General features: G+C 37.6%; 1 protein-coding gene across 2 annotated transcripts in view; it reads left to right on the forward strand.

Annotated features, from left to right (window-relative positions):
- Positions 1-15,548, forward strand: part of slc13a5.L (solute carrier family 13 member 5 L homeolog) — a 36,006-nt gene extending 20,458 nt beyond the window's left edge. Inside the window, exons 6-13 of one of the 2 annotated variants that reach the window (XM_041581021.1) lie at positions 2,099-2,270; positions 3,292-3,414; positions 5,487-5,702; positions 6,626-6,750; positions 7,906-8,024; positions 8,421-8,582; positions 10,426-10,563; positions 14,484-15,548. In XM_041581021.1, the coding sequence (XP_041436955.1) occupies positions 2,099-2,270; positions 3,292-3,414; positions 5,487-5,702; positions 6,626-6,750; positions 7,906-8,024; positions 8,421-8,582; positions 10,426-10,563; positions 14,484-14,606 (1,178 nt within the window). In that variant the 3' untranslated portion in view covers positions 14,607-15,548. 2 annotated transcript variants of the gene reach the window in all.

The following is a 15,548-nucleotide window of genomic DNA, read 5'->3' on the forward strand; positions in this document are numbered from 1 at the left end:
GTATTAAACTAGTTATGGTTGTCCTGAAGCAGTAAACAGGGTTAGAAGCAAATTCTAGCAGGTAACCAATTAACTGAAACATGTGGAAGCATTGAGAATGCCTTAATAGTAATATGAACAGAATAAAACCATTGGAATCTTTTTTTGGAGCAAACAATCCACAGAATCTGTGAGATGTCCCGTTGAAACTGAGCAAATATTTTCTTTGGTTGCTGTATTGTTCCTACAAGTTAATACCGGCATAAAGAGAAAACACTGAAATGCCTTACTTTCCCATTACTTTTAGCTTCATTTGTTGCACAAAATTACTTATTTAACCATTAAAATAAAACATTGACCTTTACACTTTTATTCTTCCTAAAAGCTAACCCGGGTTCTGCTTTCTGCAATTAACCTTTGTTCCTGGGAACTACTGAGTACAATCAGGTTTTTTTTTTCTGTTTACTGTTTATCAAGCACAGACTTAAGATATGAAGAAATAGCTACAATTTTCTCTTTATCTTTAGAGGTTAGATCAGGGATAGCTAACGTGCACCAGTGCTTGAGTCTACAGTAGCTGTTGAACTACAATTACCAAAATACCTGACAGATAAAATATGGCTGCTTGCACAGTAGTTTATCAACAGCTTGACATCCATGGGTAATTCCTAACAGTAGGATTTAATCCTTTGCCTGTCTGGGCTCTTTTATTTTGCCACTCCACGTCGCCAGACAACAACATAGTCAAAGAGCCATCAGAAAATGTAATAATTATGGCGCTGGCAGTATGTACCTAACAGGCAGTTCCATAAATTTTACAATGTTGGGCACACAATAGTGATGTGTGGGTCATCAAAAATTCGACCAGCACCTGACCCTAACCCACCTGCTCCAAACCTGCAACCGACCTAAACCCGTCCGGCACCTCCTTTTATAGACTTGTGCCCGACCCACCTATCTCTCACATCACGAAAGGGGGCTGGGCAGGCGTATGCCTATAAATGAAGTAAGGACGCAGGCAGGGAGAGCGGAAGAAGAACTCAACCCGAACTTGCCCACGAGCCGCAAAATATGTGGGGAAGTCAGCCCAAACTCGCACAAGCCCCATTGGTATCGGGCCGGCCCACGCATCACTAGCACACAACCAGTTAAATCGAGGTTGCCCAAAACGTAGACTGGGATCTACCAGTAGACCTTTAGCTGGTGATCAGTAGATCTCAAGACATTGTCCACTAACTGCTTTTCTAAATCACTCTCCTATTTCTTACTTTTCATTTAGATTATTATGTTAAGGTCACAAATGAAATAGTTGTTTGTTAAATATAACAATATACATTTTCCCATAAATCAGTATTTAAGTAATATTTTCCATGGAATACAATGCTAACATTGCTTTTATGGATGTAGATCATAATGGGACAACATCACTAAAAGTAGACCTTGCACAAGTAAAGTATGGGCACTCCTGACTTAAATATTCCATTTCACTTGCACTAGTAATACTGAAATATTTAGATCAATAGAAACAGAATTTCAGCATATAAAGGCAGTATCTAGTAGAAGTAAATCTAGAGCAACTGGACTTGCTGATTAATCATTGAAGACATTTCACTACTTATCCGAAGAGAAGAAGCTGATGAGTGGTGATGAGTAGTGAAATGTCTTCAATGATTAATCAGCAAGTCCAGTTGCTCTAGGTTTACTTCTACAAGACATACCATGACCTGGATGAATAAAAACCTTCATAGACATATAAAGGCAGTGTTTTCAGTGCTTCCAGAACAAAACCTGTTGGCATAGTAGTAACTTTATACCCAAAAGTGTCACAATAGTTCAGCATCTCACATCACTTGTAAACCTAGGCAATCATCCAACGTGTAACAATATTACAGGCAGGAACGTATAAAGGAACTATACGTGGGGGAGAACCTCATCATAATAATAACCAATATTTATTCCTGAAAACGAAATTATCTGTAGATGGGTTCTAATCAGCAGCAGCAGATACCATAGTTTTATTTCTATGCTGCTCTGTGTTGACAAAAAGTGTATACAATTTCCAGGGGTAGAGTTTTTCATATGCTTAATCCCTTTCTTTTACTTTCTTTCTTTATTTCAGCTGTGAGTAATGGGCATGTGCCAGAAGTCCCAGAGGAAGTCCCTGAGAAAGATGAGAGAAAACATACCTCGAAGGGAATGATGCTTTGTGTTTGTTATGCTGCAAGTATTGGAGGAACTGCCACATTAACAGGGACAGGCCCAAACCTTGTGCTTAAAGGACAATTTACCCAGTAAGTATAATTTTCATCTACAATTAAAAAAAAAAATGCTGAAATTTGACTCTATGGGAAATTGATATTCCTCTATTTCAGGGCTTTCTGGAATATGGTTTTCATCTTTCAGATCCCATACTTGTACAGGTATGGGACCTGCTATCCAGAATGCTTAGGACCTGGGGTTTTCCAGATAGATGTTTCAGTAATTCAGGTCTTCGTAAAGTTTTGCACAATCCACGCTAAACTTATATGTAAAATTAATCTGTGTTTTCTAGATAAACTGCAACTTTTCCCAGGGATATTAATGAGTTCAATAGAATATACAGTATACTATATACATATAACTCAGTACAATCGAAACCCTTGAAGTAACTCCTGGTATGTAAGTTGGTCCCTTCCACTAAAATTTCTTAGTCCAGAAATGCTATTCTTTCTTTGCTCCATTGATAAGTACATTTTAGACCTTCCATGTTGGTGTTCTAATATAAAGGAGCGCTATCCTGGTAAATGGCAACTTGGGTCTTCATATCTTAAGTCTGCTAAAAAAACATTTAACACTAAATAAACCCAATAGGCTGGCTTTGCTGCCAATAAGGATTAATTATATCTTAGTTGAGATCAAGTACAAGGTTCTGCTTTATTATTCTAGAGTAAAATGAAATCAGATTAAACAATGGCTTATTTGGATAAAATGGAGTCAGGCTTCCTGTAATTCGGAGCTTTCTGGATAACGGGTTTCCGGATAACAGATCCCATACCTGTATAACCATTTCTTCTATCAGAACGGAAGGCTTGTTAGTGTCATTTAGTATGACTATGAAGATTTTCATTCATCCAGGTCATGGTATATCTAATACAAGTAAGGTCTAAGGCCTGCAATTACTTTATTAAGTATTTCTTATGTTTCTTGTGTTAATAATTATAATTTTGAACTAATTATATATAGCTTGATATAATTATATACTGTTAGGCTATGCAAACATATATAAAGAGAGATTGGTCTACTCCAAATACATTTAAATATTTTGTTTTGCAGAATTTTTCCAAATAATGGAGATATACTGAACTTTGCATCGTGGTTCGGGTTTGCATTTCCCAACATGGTTATTATGTTGTGCTTGAGTTGGTTCTGGCTGCAGTTTTCCTTTATAGGATTCAAGTAAGTATAATTATGTGTCACTATTTCTGATTAAAGGGATGTTGTTGTCAGACTGCAAAGCAATTACTTGCGTGTAGTTTAGGGAGAAAATGCATTATCATTTATTACAAGTTTTAAAGGGCAGAACTTGCTTTTGTTCTGGGTTTAGCTGTGCTCCGCAGCTAGTGTCATAGGGCAGGTGGTATGTACAGGGCTTTATTGTGTACTCCCTATGTGTATGACAACCTGACGGATTGCACCTTATTTTGTACTTTTTACACTGCCCTGCATTGATGAGCCCAATGATATTCCAACAATGATCCCTATTTTCTATTTTTATGTTTGCAAGGAGGAGTCAGTTTGCAAGTACCAGTGACTTTATGGCAAATCTCTGGCAGGGTTTCTACATTTACCCACATGATTACAACCATTGCTTTACTGGACAATGCTGAATAAGTTAACTTTTATCTTAAGGTTCTTTTTGTCATATTAACTAGACTCCTTCCAAGAGATGTGTAACAATCAAATATTATATTTCTAACTTGTGCATATATGGCAATTCTAGAACCCAAAATTCTGCATATGGCACTTTGTTTTGATGAAACCTTGGGAGCACTATAAGTTGGGCTGCTGCCTGTTTGATGCAATAGCAAAAATACATCTATTGTATATGGGATTCTGGGAAGTTAACTTGCATTCATTTTAAGTTTGCCACTTGTTAGACATTGGATCATGTGTTGTTGGTATCACTTTAACAAGTAGAGGCCAACTTATGAAGATTCTTAGAACATTTGTTTCTCCGAATTTGTTAGCACTTTTTAGCACAAACGAATACATTTATGAAGTGTAAAAACCATAAAATCTACGAACACAAAAGTACAGCAAGTGAAACCTATTGAGCTCATATAGAAGTCAGTGGAAGTTCTCTTTTTCTGCAAAAATCTGCCTTTTTTTTGTGGTTTTAGAGGTTTTCAGAGAGCAAAATGCTCATTGTAATACAAATTTTTCATTAGTTCACAAAATATGTGGGGTTTTTCATATTTTTTCAGCAGCAGTTTGTTCAAATTTTTTGTATTTGGATCTTTTAATAAATGACAATGCATTTTTGATTTTAGAGAAACAGGGGGAGATACAATTCACAAAGAGAACAAATTTGCCACTACAAATCCCAATGTCGCAATGTAATATTCTTCATTAGCCATTTATTTCATTGTGAATATTAATTGTTCTTTGTTAGCCTTTAAGACTTGCTTGAAGGTGATGTAAGAGAAGTTTTATTACATACAGTCCCTACTGACAGGCGGTATGGGCAGGACTGGTCTGCACCCCTTGAAATCTACATTGTGCACCGACAGCATTTTTTTAATATTTGGTACATGGCCACAACACAGCCACTTCCCTGGGTAGAAGTACTACCTAAATAAGAGCTAAGGGGCTCACTATTGCATCCTTTAGTGCTCTTGCACTTCTGCACAGGAAAAATACAAATGGCCCCTATAATATTCACAAAAGCATCTATGTACAGTACTTTGGAAAGCAAAAAGGATACCTGTGCCACCAGGAAGTGTTTTTGCTTTCCTGTTGGGTTTGCTACTGGGTACACATGGTATATTTTACACTTACGAGATTAGTGAGTGTTATTCTTCATGCACACAATGAATGTAACAAGGAAAGCTTCATGTAATTTCATTCTGTAATGGATAGTTTCACATCTGCTTTGTGTGCTAAGGTTATACTTGAAATTACTTACTTTTCTGACTGTTGGTTGTAGAGTGACACAAGGGACTTGAAAAAGTGTAAAGGTTTTGGTCACACTTTCTCTTTATACTTTACATACTGTCTTCTTTCTCTGTGCTCCTTCTTTTGCTCCTTGTATTATGAAATTCACTTTGTTTAGTTTCCCTCTCTCCTTTGATTCAGTTTCCCTTTCTGTATCTTTTCATTCTTACAGGCAGATCTGCTGGACTAATAACTTCATTGAGAAATTCAGACCTGAAAATAACTGGAAGCTAAGGAGTTAAGATATAATTCATCACAGACAAATGTCCCCTATACTACAAAGAGTAACCCATTCACCTTTTCCCTACATTAAGCTTTAAGAAGACATGGGGATGTGGAGCTACGGCCTCCGAAAAAGAACGAGCAGCATATAGCGTCATCCGGGAAGAATACCGCAAACTGGGACCAATTTCCTATGCTGAGTCCAGTGTACTGTTTCTCTTCATTCTACTGGTGTTGCTTTGGTTTACCAGAGACCCTGGCTTTGTCGTCGGTTGGGCTACCATCCTCTTCAATAAAGACAACATAGAGTAAGAATATGTGGATTTTCCTTTTCTTCAACCTTTAGAGCAGAGGTGCCCAAAATGTGGCCCAAATTTTATAGGGTGGATATTAATACATATATGTCAAGGAGACAAAGCAATATATCATTTCAGGTAGAGGAGAGAAACTATGCACACGTTTAATAATGAAAGATCTTTGTATCATTGCTACAGAGACTAAACCACAGTCCATTGAAATCTTACAACATGTAAATGAGTCCTTGACCTCTACAATTTGGTGTTTGGTTATTGCATATTGCCCAAGAAATACAGGCGGAAACGTGTCCATCACAACTCTCACACCATCACAATGGAATAATTATTTTGGCAATGAATGAAAAGCCGATACTTCTATATCAGTGGTCCCCAACCAGTAGCTCGCGAGCAACATGTTGCTCTCCAACCCCTTGGATGTTGCTCCCAGTGGCCTCAAAGCAGGAGCTTATTTTTGAATTCCAGGCTTGGAGGCAAGTTTTGGTTGTATAAAAACCAGGTGTACTGCCAAACAGAGCCTCCTGTAGGCTACTGGTTCACATAAGGGCTACCAAACAGCCAATCACAGCCCTTATTTGACATCCCCATGGACTTTCTCATGCTTGTGTTGCTCTCCAACTCTTTTTACATTTAAATGTGGCTCACGAGTAAAAAAGGTTGGGGACCCCTGTTCTATATGCATCAAACGGGGTGATCCCAAGCTTTATTCCATGGTGCTCTTCACACCGTTCACAAGATCATGATCTTGTGAACTAGGCAGAATGATTACAGCCAACTGTTTATTGTTTGGCAGGTTTCTTATTCATGGCACTTGGATTTGCATTTTGTTGGTAGCAACCAATTATCTGTATTGCATTGCTGAAAACATAAAAAAAAAACACAGAAAGGTACAATTACCTTGTTTTTTTATATTGCAGGTATGTTACTGATGCTACAGTAGCTGTGTTTGTTGCTTTTCTACTTTTTATACTACCGGCTACCAAACCAAAGTTTGGCTGTTGTAAAGCAAGAAATAGCTTTGACCTAGAAGATTTTGAAGAAGGTATTCCTTTATCTTTATCACTGAAAGTATTGCAAATAGATTAATTTTCATTCATGTTAAAGGCAGCAATACATGGGCTGACCATGTAACTTCTCCACCTAACGACAAGCCAAAATATCCAAGACTGTTTGAAGGGCCTGTACTAACAGGCATAGAGGACAATCGCTAATGTTTCAGTACATCGCTAACGAATTTTCGCGGCCTTTCGCCAGACGCTAAAGTTCGCATTTTCCATAACGTTACCCCTTTCTGCAGAGTTTCCTTCGCCAGCTAAGACCTGGCGAACTGATATGAAGCTACATCCTCCTCAATCTTATATTAGTGACATCATATCCTGTATGTCGAAACATTAGAAAACTATAAAAAAAACGCTGCTGTTTTTTCATATTTTAAAGTGCGATTGTGTTTAAAAGTTGTAACTGTTGAAAAATTTTGTTATAATATTTTTTTAACCTTTTGAGGGGCATGCCACATTTGTTTTAGAGTGGGTTCCTGTCTAGGACAATAGAGGATCCTTTATGCCTTAATTTTGCTTCCTTGGATATTTTTAATAATAAGTGGCCACTTCAAGCATTTGCACCAACATCTCTAATAAAGACGTCTATACGAACTATATTTACACGCCCTATTCAAATTGACCTGAGCGTAAGTGTACTAAGTTTCGCTAGGCAGAGTCGAACGTTAGCGAAAGTTCACTGAAATGCTCGTGCTGACGAATTAACGCTAGAGAGACTTCGCCAGCGTTCAGCTGCCGAAACGCAACTTTGTATTTTAGTGAATTAGCTTAGTGGTAGTGAATTAACGGCTGGCAAAGTGTCGCAAAGTGGGGCGAAGCCTTCACTGGTGAAAATTAACCCTTTAGTGAATTTGCCCCTTAGAGTTCCACTGTTTTCACAGATTCCCATGAGTCTGAGGCTAACTAACTTGTTGAAATAAAACTCACAGATCCCTCTAAACCTAAAGAATTGATTATGGGCAGTGATGTTACCAGAAATGGTAAGAAACGTGACATCAGCAGATGTTAAAGTGTATATAGAATATGTAACACAATAATCCTCTAAATTTCAATAATAGGTAGGTAAGGGCAATGGCACACGTAGCTACAGTAAATAGTCAGATATAACATTTTGACATTTCTTTCTCTTTATATTGCAGAACAGAAAGACACATTTTTTTCTGCACCACTACTAACATGGAAGGTGGTCCAAAAGCAGATGCCCTGGAGCATTGTGCTTCTCCTGGGAGGAGGATTTGCTTTGGCAAAAGGGAGTGATGTAAGAAAAGTCTCATCTCAAACCTTGTTTGGTATATCCATGCTGTTCTGGATTCTTTAATGTCTCAGGGTTTTCCATTAATTATAAGACAGATATCTATGGATAGAACTATTTTGTTAGCCATGATACTCAAGTTGAAAATGAAACCTTTGAACTATTTGCTTTGCTGGCAAAATTCTATACACGCTGCATGAAAACTGAGGGGAAAATGTTGTCACTGAAAACAACCGAGAAACAGTCCAAGCACTGTTTCCAGTGGATAGAATATTGACTTAGTTCAGGAGAAAATAAATTATTTTAAAAGGAAGTATCATGCAATAGGAAATCCATCTCAGCTGAAGTTCAAAACTAGGACAGATAGTTCTGATCACAACATTCTCTTTCTCTTTTCTGCAGGCTTCTGGTCTGTCTCATTGGCTGGGACAACAGATGACTCCTCTGCACAGCATTCCACCTTGGGCCATTGCTATTATCTTGTCTCTGATGATTGCTGTATTCACAGAATGTGCCAGCAATGTTGCAACTGCAACACTTTTTCTACCTATCCTTGCATCCATGGTAGGAACAGACCTTGTTCTGCTGGACAAGCCCTTGCGCTTTCCTTTATTAAAGAGGATTTGCAGCCAAAAACTGCTTTTGCATACTGAAATAAAATGTCATTCTAGACAACTTTACAGAAAACATTATTAAGAAAACAATTTTCAATGATGGTTTTAAACTTATATGTAAATGTAACTGCTACTGAATGCAGTACAAGGATGAGACCTGTTATCCAAAATGCTTGGACCTGGAGTTTTTCTGGACAAGAGATCTTTGCATAATTTGGATCTTCATACTATAAGGGGGTTATTTATTAAACTCCGAATGCAAAAATCACAAAAAATCATGATTTTTTCAAATAATATCTGACTTTTGAAATTTTTTTCGGAATTTATTAAACCCTGAGGATGGAAAAGTCCGAATCTGAAAATATGGCATCTCGAGGTTCCACATAAGTCAATGGGAGAAGTCCCAATGATTTTTTGAATGATTTTTTTCGAGTTACAATTCTGAAAAAATCGTGAAAATCTGATTTTTTCCCCCGCAAACCAAATTTTCAGGAAAATGTAATAATAAATAAGGGTTAAAAACCTGAGCGGATTTGGAGTTTGTAGCAGAAAATATTGCGATTGATTCCGACTTTGATAAATAACCCCCCCTTAGTCTATTAGAAAATCATGTAAACATTTAGGGGCTGATTCACTAAGGGTCGAATATCGAGGGTTAATTAACCCTCGATATTCGACTAGGATTTAGCGCAAATCCTGCTGTCATACGATTGAAGGATTATTCCTTCGATCGAACGATTAAATCCTTCGAATCGACTGATTCGAAGGATTTTAATCCAACGATCGAAGGAATATCCTTCGATCAAAAAAACTTAGGAAAGCCTATGGGGACCTTCCCCATAGGCTAACATTGACTTCGGTAGCTTTTAGCTGCCGAACTAGGGGGTCGAAGTTTTTTTTAAAGAGACAGTACTTCGACTATCGAATGGTCGAATAGTCGAACGATTTTTAGTTCGAATTCTTCGATTCGAAGTCGTAGTCGTAGTCGAAGGTCGAAGTAGCCCATTCAATGGTCGAAGTAGCCCAAAAAATACTTCGAAATTCAAAGTTTTTTTTACTTTACCAACGGGCTGATTTTGCTTCCAAAAATAATTAATTACATATTAATTTGGATCCAGTACAGGGTACAGTTTTTTTGTTACAGAGAAAAAGAAATCATTTCTAAAAAATTTAATTATTTGGATAAAATGGAGTCTATGGCAGATGACCTTTCCATAATTCAGAGCTTTATATAGAATGGGTTTCTGGATAACGGATCTCGTACCTGTTTTTTCCTGAAATCAAACGTTAGTTACAGGATGAATAACAATACTAGCTACTGACATTTTCAATCCTACTATGTTATGTCTATGTCTCAAGCATTGTAAATATTGAGTAATATATTAAATTATATTCTAGCTGAATATATTTTCCTTCTTTCACAATTGCTTAGACATAAAAGGCAGGATTAAGTGTCCAATTAAAATTCAGCAACTTTGTTCTTAACCGTTTGGTTTAGCACAACAAGTTTCTAAATAAAACCCCGGCATATTGGTAAAAAGTATATATTGCTTCTTGAACTTGATCACTGTATATTTACCATTGTGAGTGCATGTAAAAAATCGTTACATACTTATGTAACCAAATGGACTATTGATGGTTAGTGAAAGTAGATTTCTTTCAAATTAATTTTCATTTAAAGCTTTTGTATGCAGGCACTTCAGCATGTATCTACCTAAAGGCATCTAAGCCCTGTCTGTATTCTGCATGTTATTATAATTCAGTCAGTCATTCTGTCAATTTCTCTCTCTCAGTCCAGATCCATTGAGGTTAATCCGCTGTACATCATGATTCCCTGCACACTCAGCACATCTTTTGCCTTCATGCTTCCTGTGGCCACCCCCCCAAATGCCATTGTCTTCTCTTATGGGCATCTCCGTGTGTCAGATATGGTAACTCATCTTCATTACTGTATGGGTTTAATGTATATAAGGCTTAATACACATAATTAGCATCAACAATTTTACATCTCTTACTTTATCTTGTTCGACTTGTTGCTATCAAAAAAAAAATTTGAAGGCTGGTCTGATTCAGTGTCAGCCAAGGAAAGTGTCAGGGGGTTATTTATTAAAGGGGAACTCCACAAAAACATAACAAGCTTTTTAAAAAGTAAACATAATTTCAGGCAACTTTGCAATATACATCAATTAAAAAATATGCAGACTTTTCATGATTTTTAATGGTTTGGAACAGTTCCCTAGGCCTAGCCCCCTGCTCTCCTGCTGATCTGTCTGACTACTTTGCTGAGCTGGCTGACTACTGTTACTTTGTATCAGCAGCCATCTGTCCTCAACCTTCATCCTCCAAACACCACAATTCCCTGCACACATGATTTCAATAAGGAAAGGAACATCATTGTGCATTGTGCAATGCATTGTGAGTTATGTAGTTCCTGCATGCTGTCTGTAAGCTGTGCAGCGCCGGATTCGCTGGGAGGGCGCCCCTAGGCCGTGCGCTCCACGCGGTCCTAGCGCCCGCCCGCACTACCACGCGCTGACGCAAAAGCCCTGCCAGGATTTCAAATGATGCAGAAAAGAGAAGAACTGTTAAACAGCTGGATTGCAGCATAGAAAATGGCATTTATTCATACTTTTTGAAGAAACAGATAAATGTGATGGATATATATTAGGGGTTTCTGTGTTATGTGAGCCTCTTTATCAAATTTTGGTTTGGAAGCCTGAGTTCCCCTTTAAAATCCAAATGTCAAAAACTCAAAATATTAAGTTTTTTTTTACTATAAAAATCCAAATTTTTAGTGGGGAAAAAAACCCTCGAATTTTTCAAGATTTATTATACCCCAAGAATGGAAAAAGTCTGAATCCAAAATCTGGCATCTTATAAATCAATGGGAGAGGTCCCTAGCCTATTTGTACGTTTCTGTGGTGTACGTTGGAATTAGCCTGAAAATCAGACTATTTCTGACTTTTCGAGGCAAAACTCAGAAAAATTCTGGCTTTTTCAGTAAAAACCCCGAAAAAAAAACAAGCAATTCAGGAATAAACTGTACTTTTCAAAATTTGGTTGGTTTTATCGAGTTTGTCCCTGATCCAATAAAATCGTGCTTTTTTAATAATAAATAAGGTCAAATTCTAGTTTGTTTGGACTTTTTTTATTTAAATACTCAGAAAAATTTGGATTTTGATAAATATGGCTCTCAGTGTCAGCTAGCAAATACAGTAACACTATATGGATCACGTGCTCCCACTGCAAGCACAGTGTGAATAGTTCCGAATGCAATTGCTATCATTTTTTGGGATGTCAGGAGGAGATATGCCTGACACCAACACATCAAGATTTGCACACTTGTCTTTTGATGCGAATCAGATGTATATGCCTGACCCTTTCGTTACTTCGCTGATTTACTAACGGGTGCTGGCGTAAATTCCGCTAGTGAAGTGGACCTACTCTAGTGCTACTTCGCACCCTTACGCCAGGCAAAGTTGCCCTGTGGCGAAAGGAAGTAACTACGCTAATTCACTAACTTGCGCATTTTACTGAACGTTACCTTTTGCGCCAGACTTGCATTCGCCACCTCAGACCAGGCAAAGTGCAATAGAGTAGATAGGGCTTGCTTCAAAAAAAACGCTGGCGTCTTTTACTTTTTTAAGGGTGATATGCTGAAAAAGATTGAAAATTGTTTTGGGGGTACCCTCCTTCCCCCCTACATTTCCTAACATATGGCACCTAAACTATACAGTGGGCACATGTATAGGGCAAAATAATAACTTTATTTTATTTTATGAAGCTTTCCCAGGCATGTGTAGTGTCATATATTCGCTAATACATATGCGTCCATTGTACTTTAACTTGGCGCGTATGCAAATTAGGCATCGCTAGCGTAACTTCGCTTTGCTTGACGAATTAACGCTAGCGCAACTTTGCTACCTTTCGCCACCCTGAGCGCAACTTCGGATTTTAGTGAATTAGCAGCGCCCTGGCAAAACTTCGCCTGGCGAAGTGCGGCGAAGGCTGCGCTAGTGCAACTCAGCAGGTTAGTGAATTTGCCCCATAGAGACACTGAAACTGTGCTTGCAGTCATAAATAACCCCTTATGTGGCTCTTACAAAATAAATCCAAGAAAAATTCAAGAAAAAGCAAGATAGCAAAATAAAACCTGCACATACCTGCCAATAGTCTTTCACAGCTATTAATTCATTCACAGGCTTTTTAAAAGCCTAAAAGGGCAAATTTGTACATGGTATGTGCTGACTGGACAAAGGGAAAATAGCCTGAATTATCACATGAATGCTGGCAGGCAACATGATCGTAATGGATTTATAATGGGAAAAAACATTATGAAGCAGTAGAAAATTATATAAAATGTTATATAATTTCTTTATGTACAATTTATAGAATTAAATTTATATTCAATTAATGAATTCAAATTTATAAAATTGTTTCAAAAGGGAGCACAACACCAGTGATCCTTTTGTTAGTTATGCATATAGTGGCTGTTGGCTTAGTCATTAGGAATCAGTTTCAGCATTTTCACATAACAGAACTCATCAGTGACCCTGCTGTCATCAGCAACATACCACAATATAAGTCTCTTGAAAGTAATAATTGACTATTTCCCATTACCCTTTTACATTTCAATATTTAACCCAATGTGTCAGTTAAAGTACCTATATGGCAGCCCAGGCATGTCAGAATAGATCAATATAAAACTAGCTAGAAGTCATTGCTTATGCAATGAAATGTGTTTATTTTACATGTTATAAATGAAATATATTCACATGACAATCCATTCTCTATATATTAATAGTAACACATAATTAAGTGTGACAATACCCACACACATGTACACGAAACAAGGAAAAATTGCTGCTCAATCCCACACGTAATGATATGAAGTTACAAAAAAATGTAGCTCACCCAGCGCGAAGTTGGACCTGGGTGTACAAACTTCAGATCTACCGCATTCAGGTGCAGCCTTAACACATCTAGGGGCAAATTTACTCATGGTCGATTATCGAGGGTTAATTAACCCTCGATATTCGATTGCCAAATTGAAATCCTTCGACTTCGAATATCGAAGTTGAAGGATTTAGCGCTATTCCTACGATCAAAGGAATATTTACAGACGATTCGAAGGATTTTAATCCATCAATCGAAGGATTTTCCTTCGAACAGAAAATTGTTAGGAAGCCTATGGGGACCTTCCCCATAGGCTAACATTGGCCTCGGTAGGTTTTAGGTGGCGAACTAGGGGGTCGAAGAATTTTTTAAAGAGACAGTACTTCGCCTATCTAATGGTCGAATAGTCAAACAATTTTTAGTTTGAATCGTTCGAATCAAAGTTGAAGTAGCCCATTCGATGGTCAAAGTAGCCAAAAAAAAAAATTTGAAATTCAACGTTTTTTTCCTCTATTCCTTCACTCGAGCTAAGTAAATGGGCCCCCTAAGGTGTAAAATGAAATTATCGCAGTAAATGTACCACACTCATCGATGGCATCTGGTGGCTTGGGTGCAGTGCCCGAACCCATAGCTTGGGGAGTACTATCAATGAAGAATGAAAAGGAACACGCACTCCAGGAGCCAGACACACATCAGTAAAATAACTATTTATTACCAACAGGGGTGCAGCATTATGGCAGTATGCATGGAGTACCTCATTATACCCAGTCCTATCTGCATATATAAATGCAAATAGACAGATAATGATTACCACATGGTAATATATATTCCTTATAAGCAGACCTCCTTTTAAGATGAGCAAATAACATGAATAAACTGTTGCACACTGTATAGCCATTTTTCATCATATATTGTATCACTGCTAACCTTTGTATCTATGTATTTTTTTTTTCAGGTAAAAACAGGCATTGTCATGAACATCATTGGAATTATATGTACAACAATATCTATCAACACCTGGGGACGTCCCATGTTCAGCCTTGATACATTCCCGCAATGGGCCAACAGCACAGACTAGAAAGATACTATTTCTATAGACCTACGAGCCACACAGAGGCATTGCCATAATTCTAAAGACCATATTATCAGTGCATCTGCAGATAGCACAAAGACTCAAATCTTTAATCTTCCAAACCAAGGAATTCTGCAGAATTTCTGTACCAGTTCAGTTTAAAAGAACATGAGAACAAAATATGACTAAGATGACTCTGACACCTTATAAAAATGGATTGCTGCAATCCTGCAACCGGCTGCAGGGGTTCTGTTTTATAGCCCCTGTGTATGTGGAAAAACATCAAGGATTTCTCTTTATAATGAAACTACAGTGAAATACATGCCAAAAAAAGATCAAAGAACCAGTGTTCTGTTCAGTACCATTGACCTGGATCATCATCTGCAATCTATGCAACAGACTGCTTCTTATGGAACAGCCCCACAATTAATAGAATAAACAATAGCCATGCTGATGTTCTTCTAGGTGGAACAGAGGTGTTCTGGTTTCAGAGAACCTCCGATTAGTTTGTAAATGAAACTATGCATTGGTATTGTTATATTTGTTTGTCATGTCTCATCAAGGAAACAACTAGGTGAATATGGAAACCCAACTAGAGAGTGAGATTCCAACACATATAATGAGATGGGGTTAATTACCATTACAAAAAAATAAATAATGAACAGTGCAAAAGTGCTTAGAATAGCACCCTCATTCATGTTATATTCACTTATCTGTACGGTTTACTTATCCTTTAAATCTATTGACTGCTGTTAAATCTAAAACTATTTACAATGTTTTAAGTTTGATTATATTTTGGTCATGAAGCCATATGGGAGTACCATTCAGATTTATTATGCTAGACAGAATATGCCTGAACTGATTACCTACCTGGCAGCATCTCTTGCATATCCCAGTCTGCAGCTCTGGTTAATGGTTAGTCTGAAGTAACTTTTCAGAAGCATGAGA

This window comes from Xenopus laevis, chromosome 2L (genome assembly GCF_017654675.1).
Source record: "Xenopus laevis strain J_2021 chromosome 2L, Xenopus_laevis_v10.1, whole genome shotgun sequence".
Lineage (NCBI taxonomy): Eukaryota > Metazoa > Chordata > Amphibia > Anura > Pipidae > Xenopus > Xenopus laevis.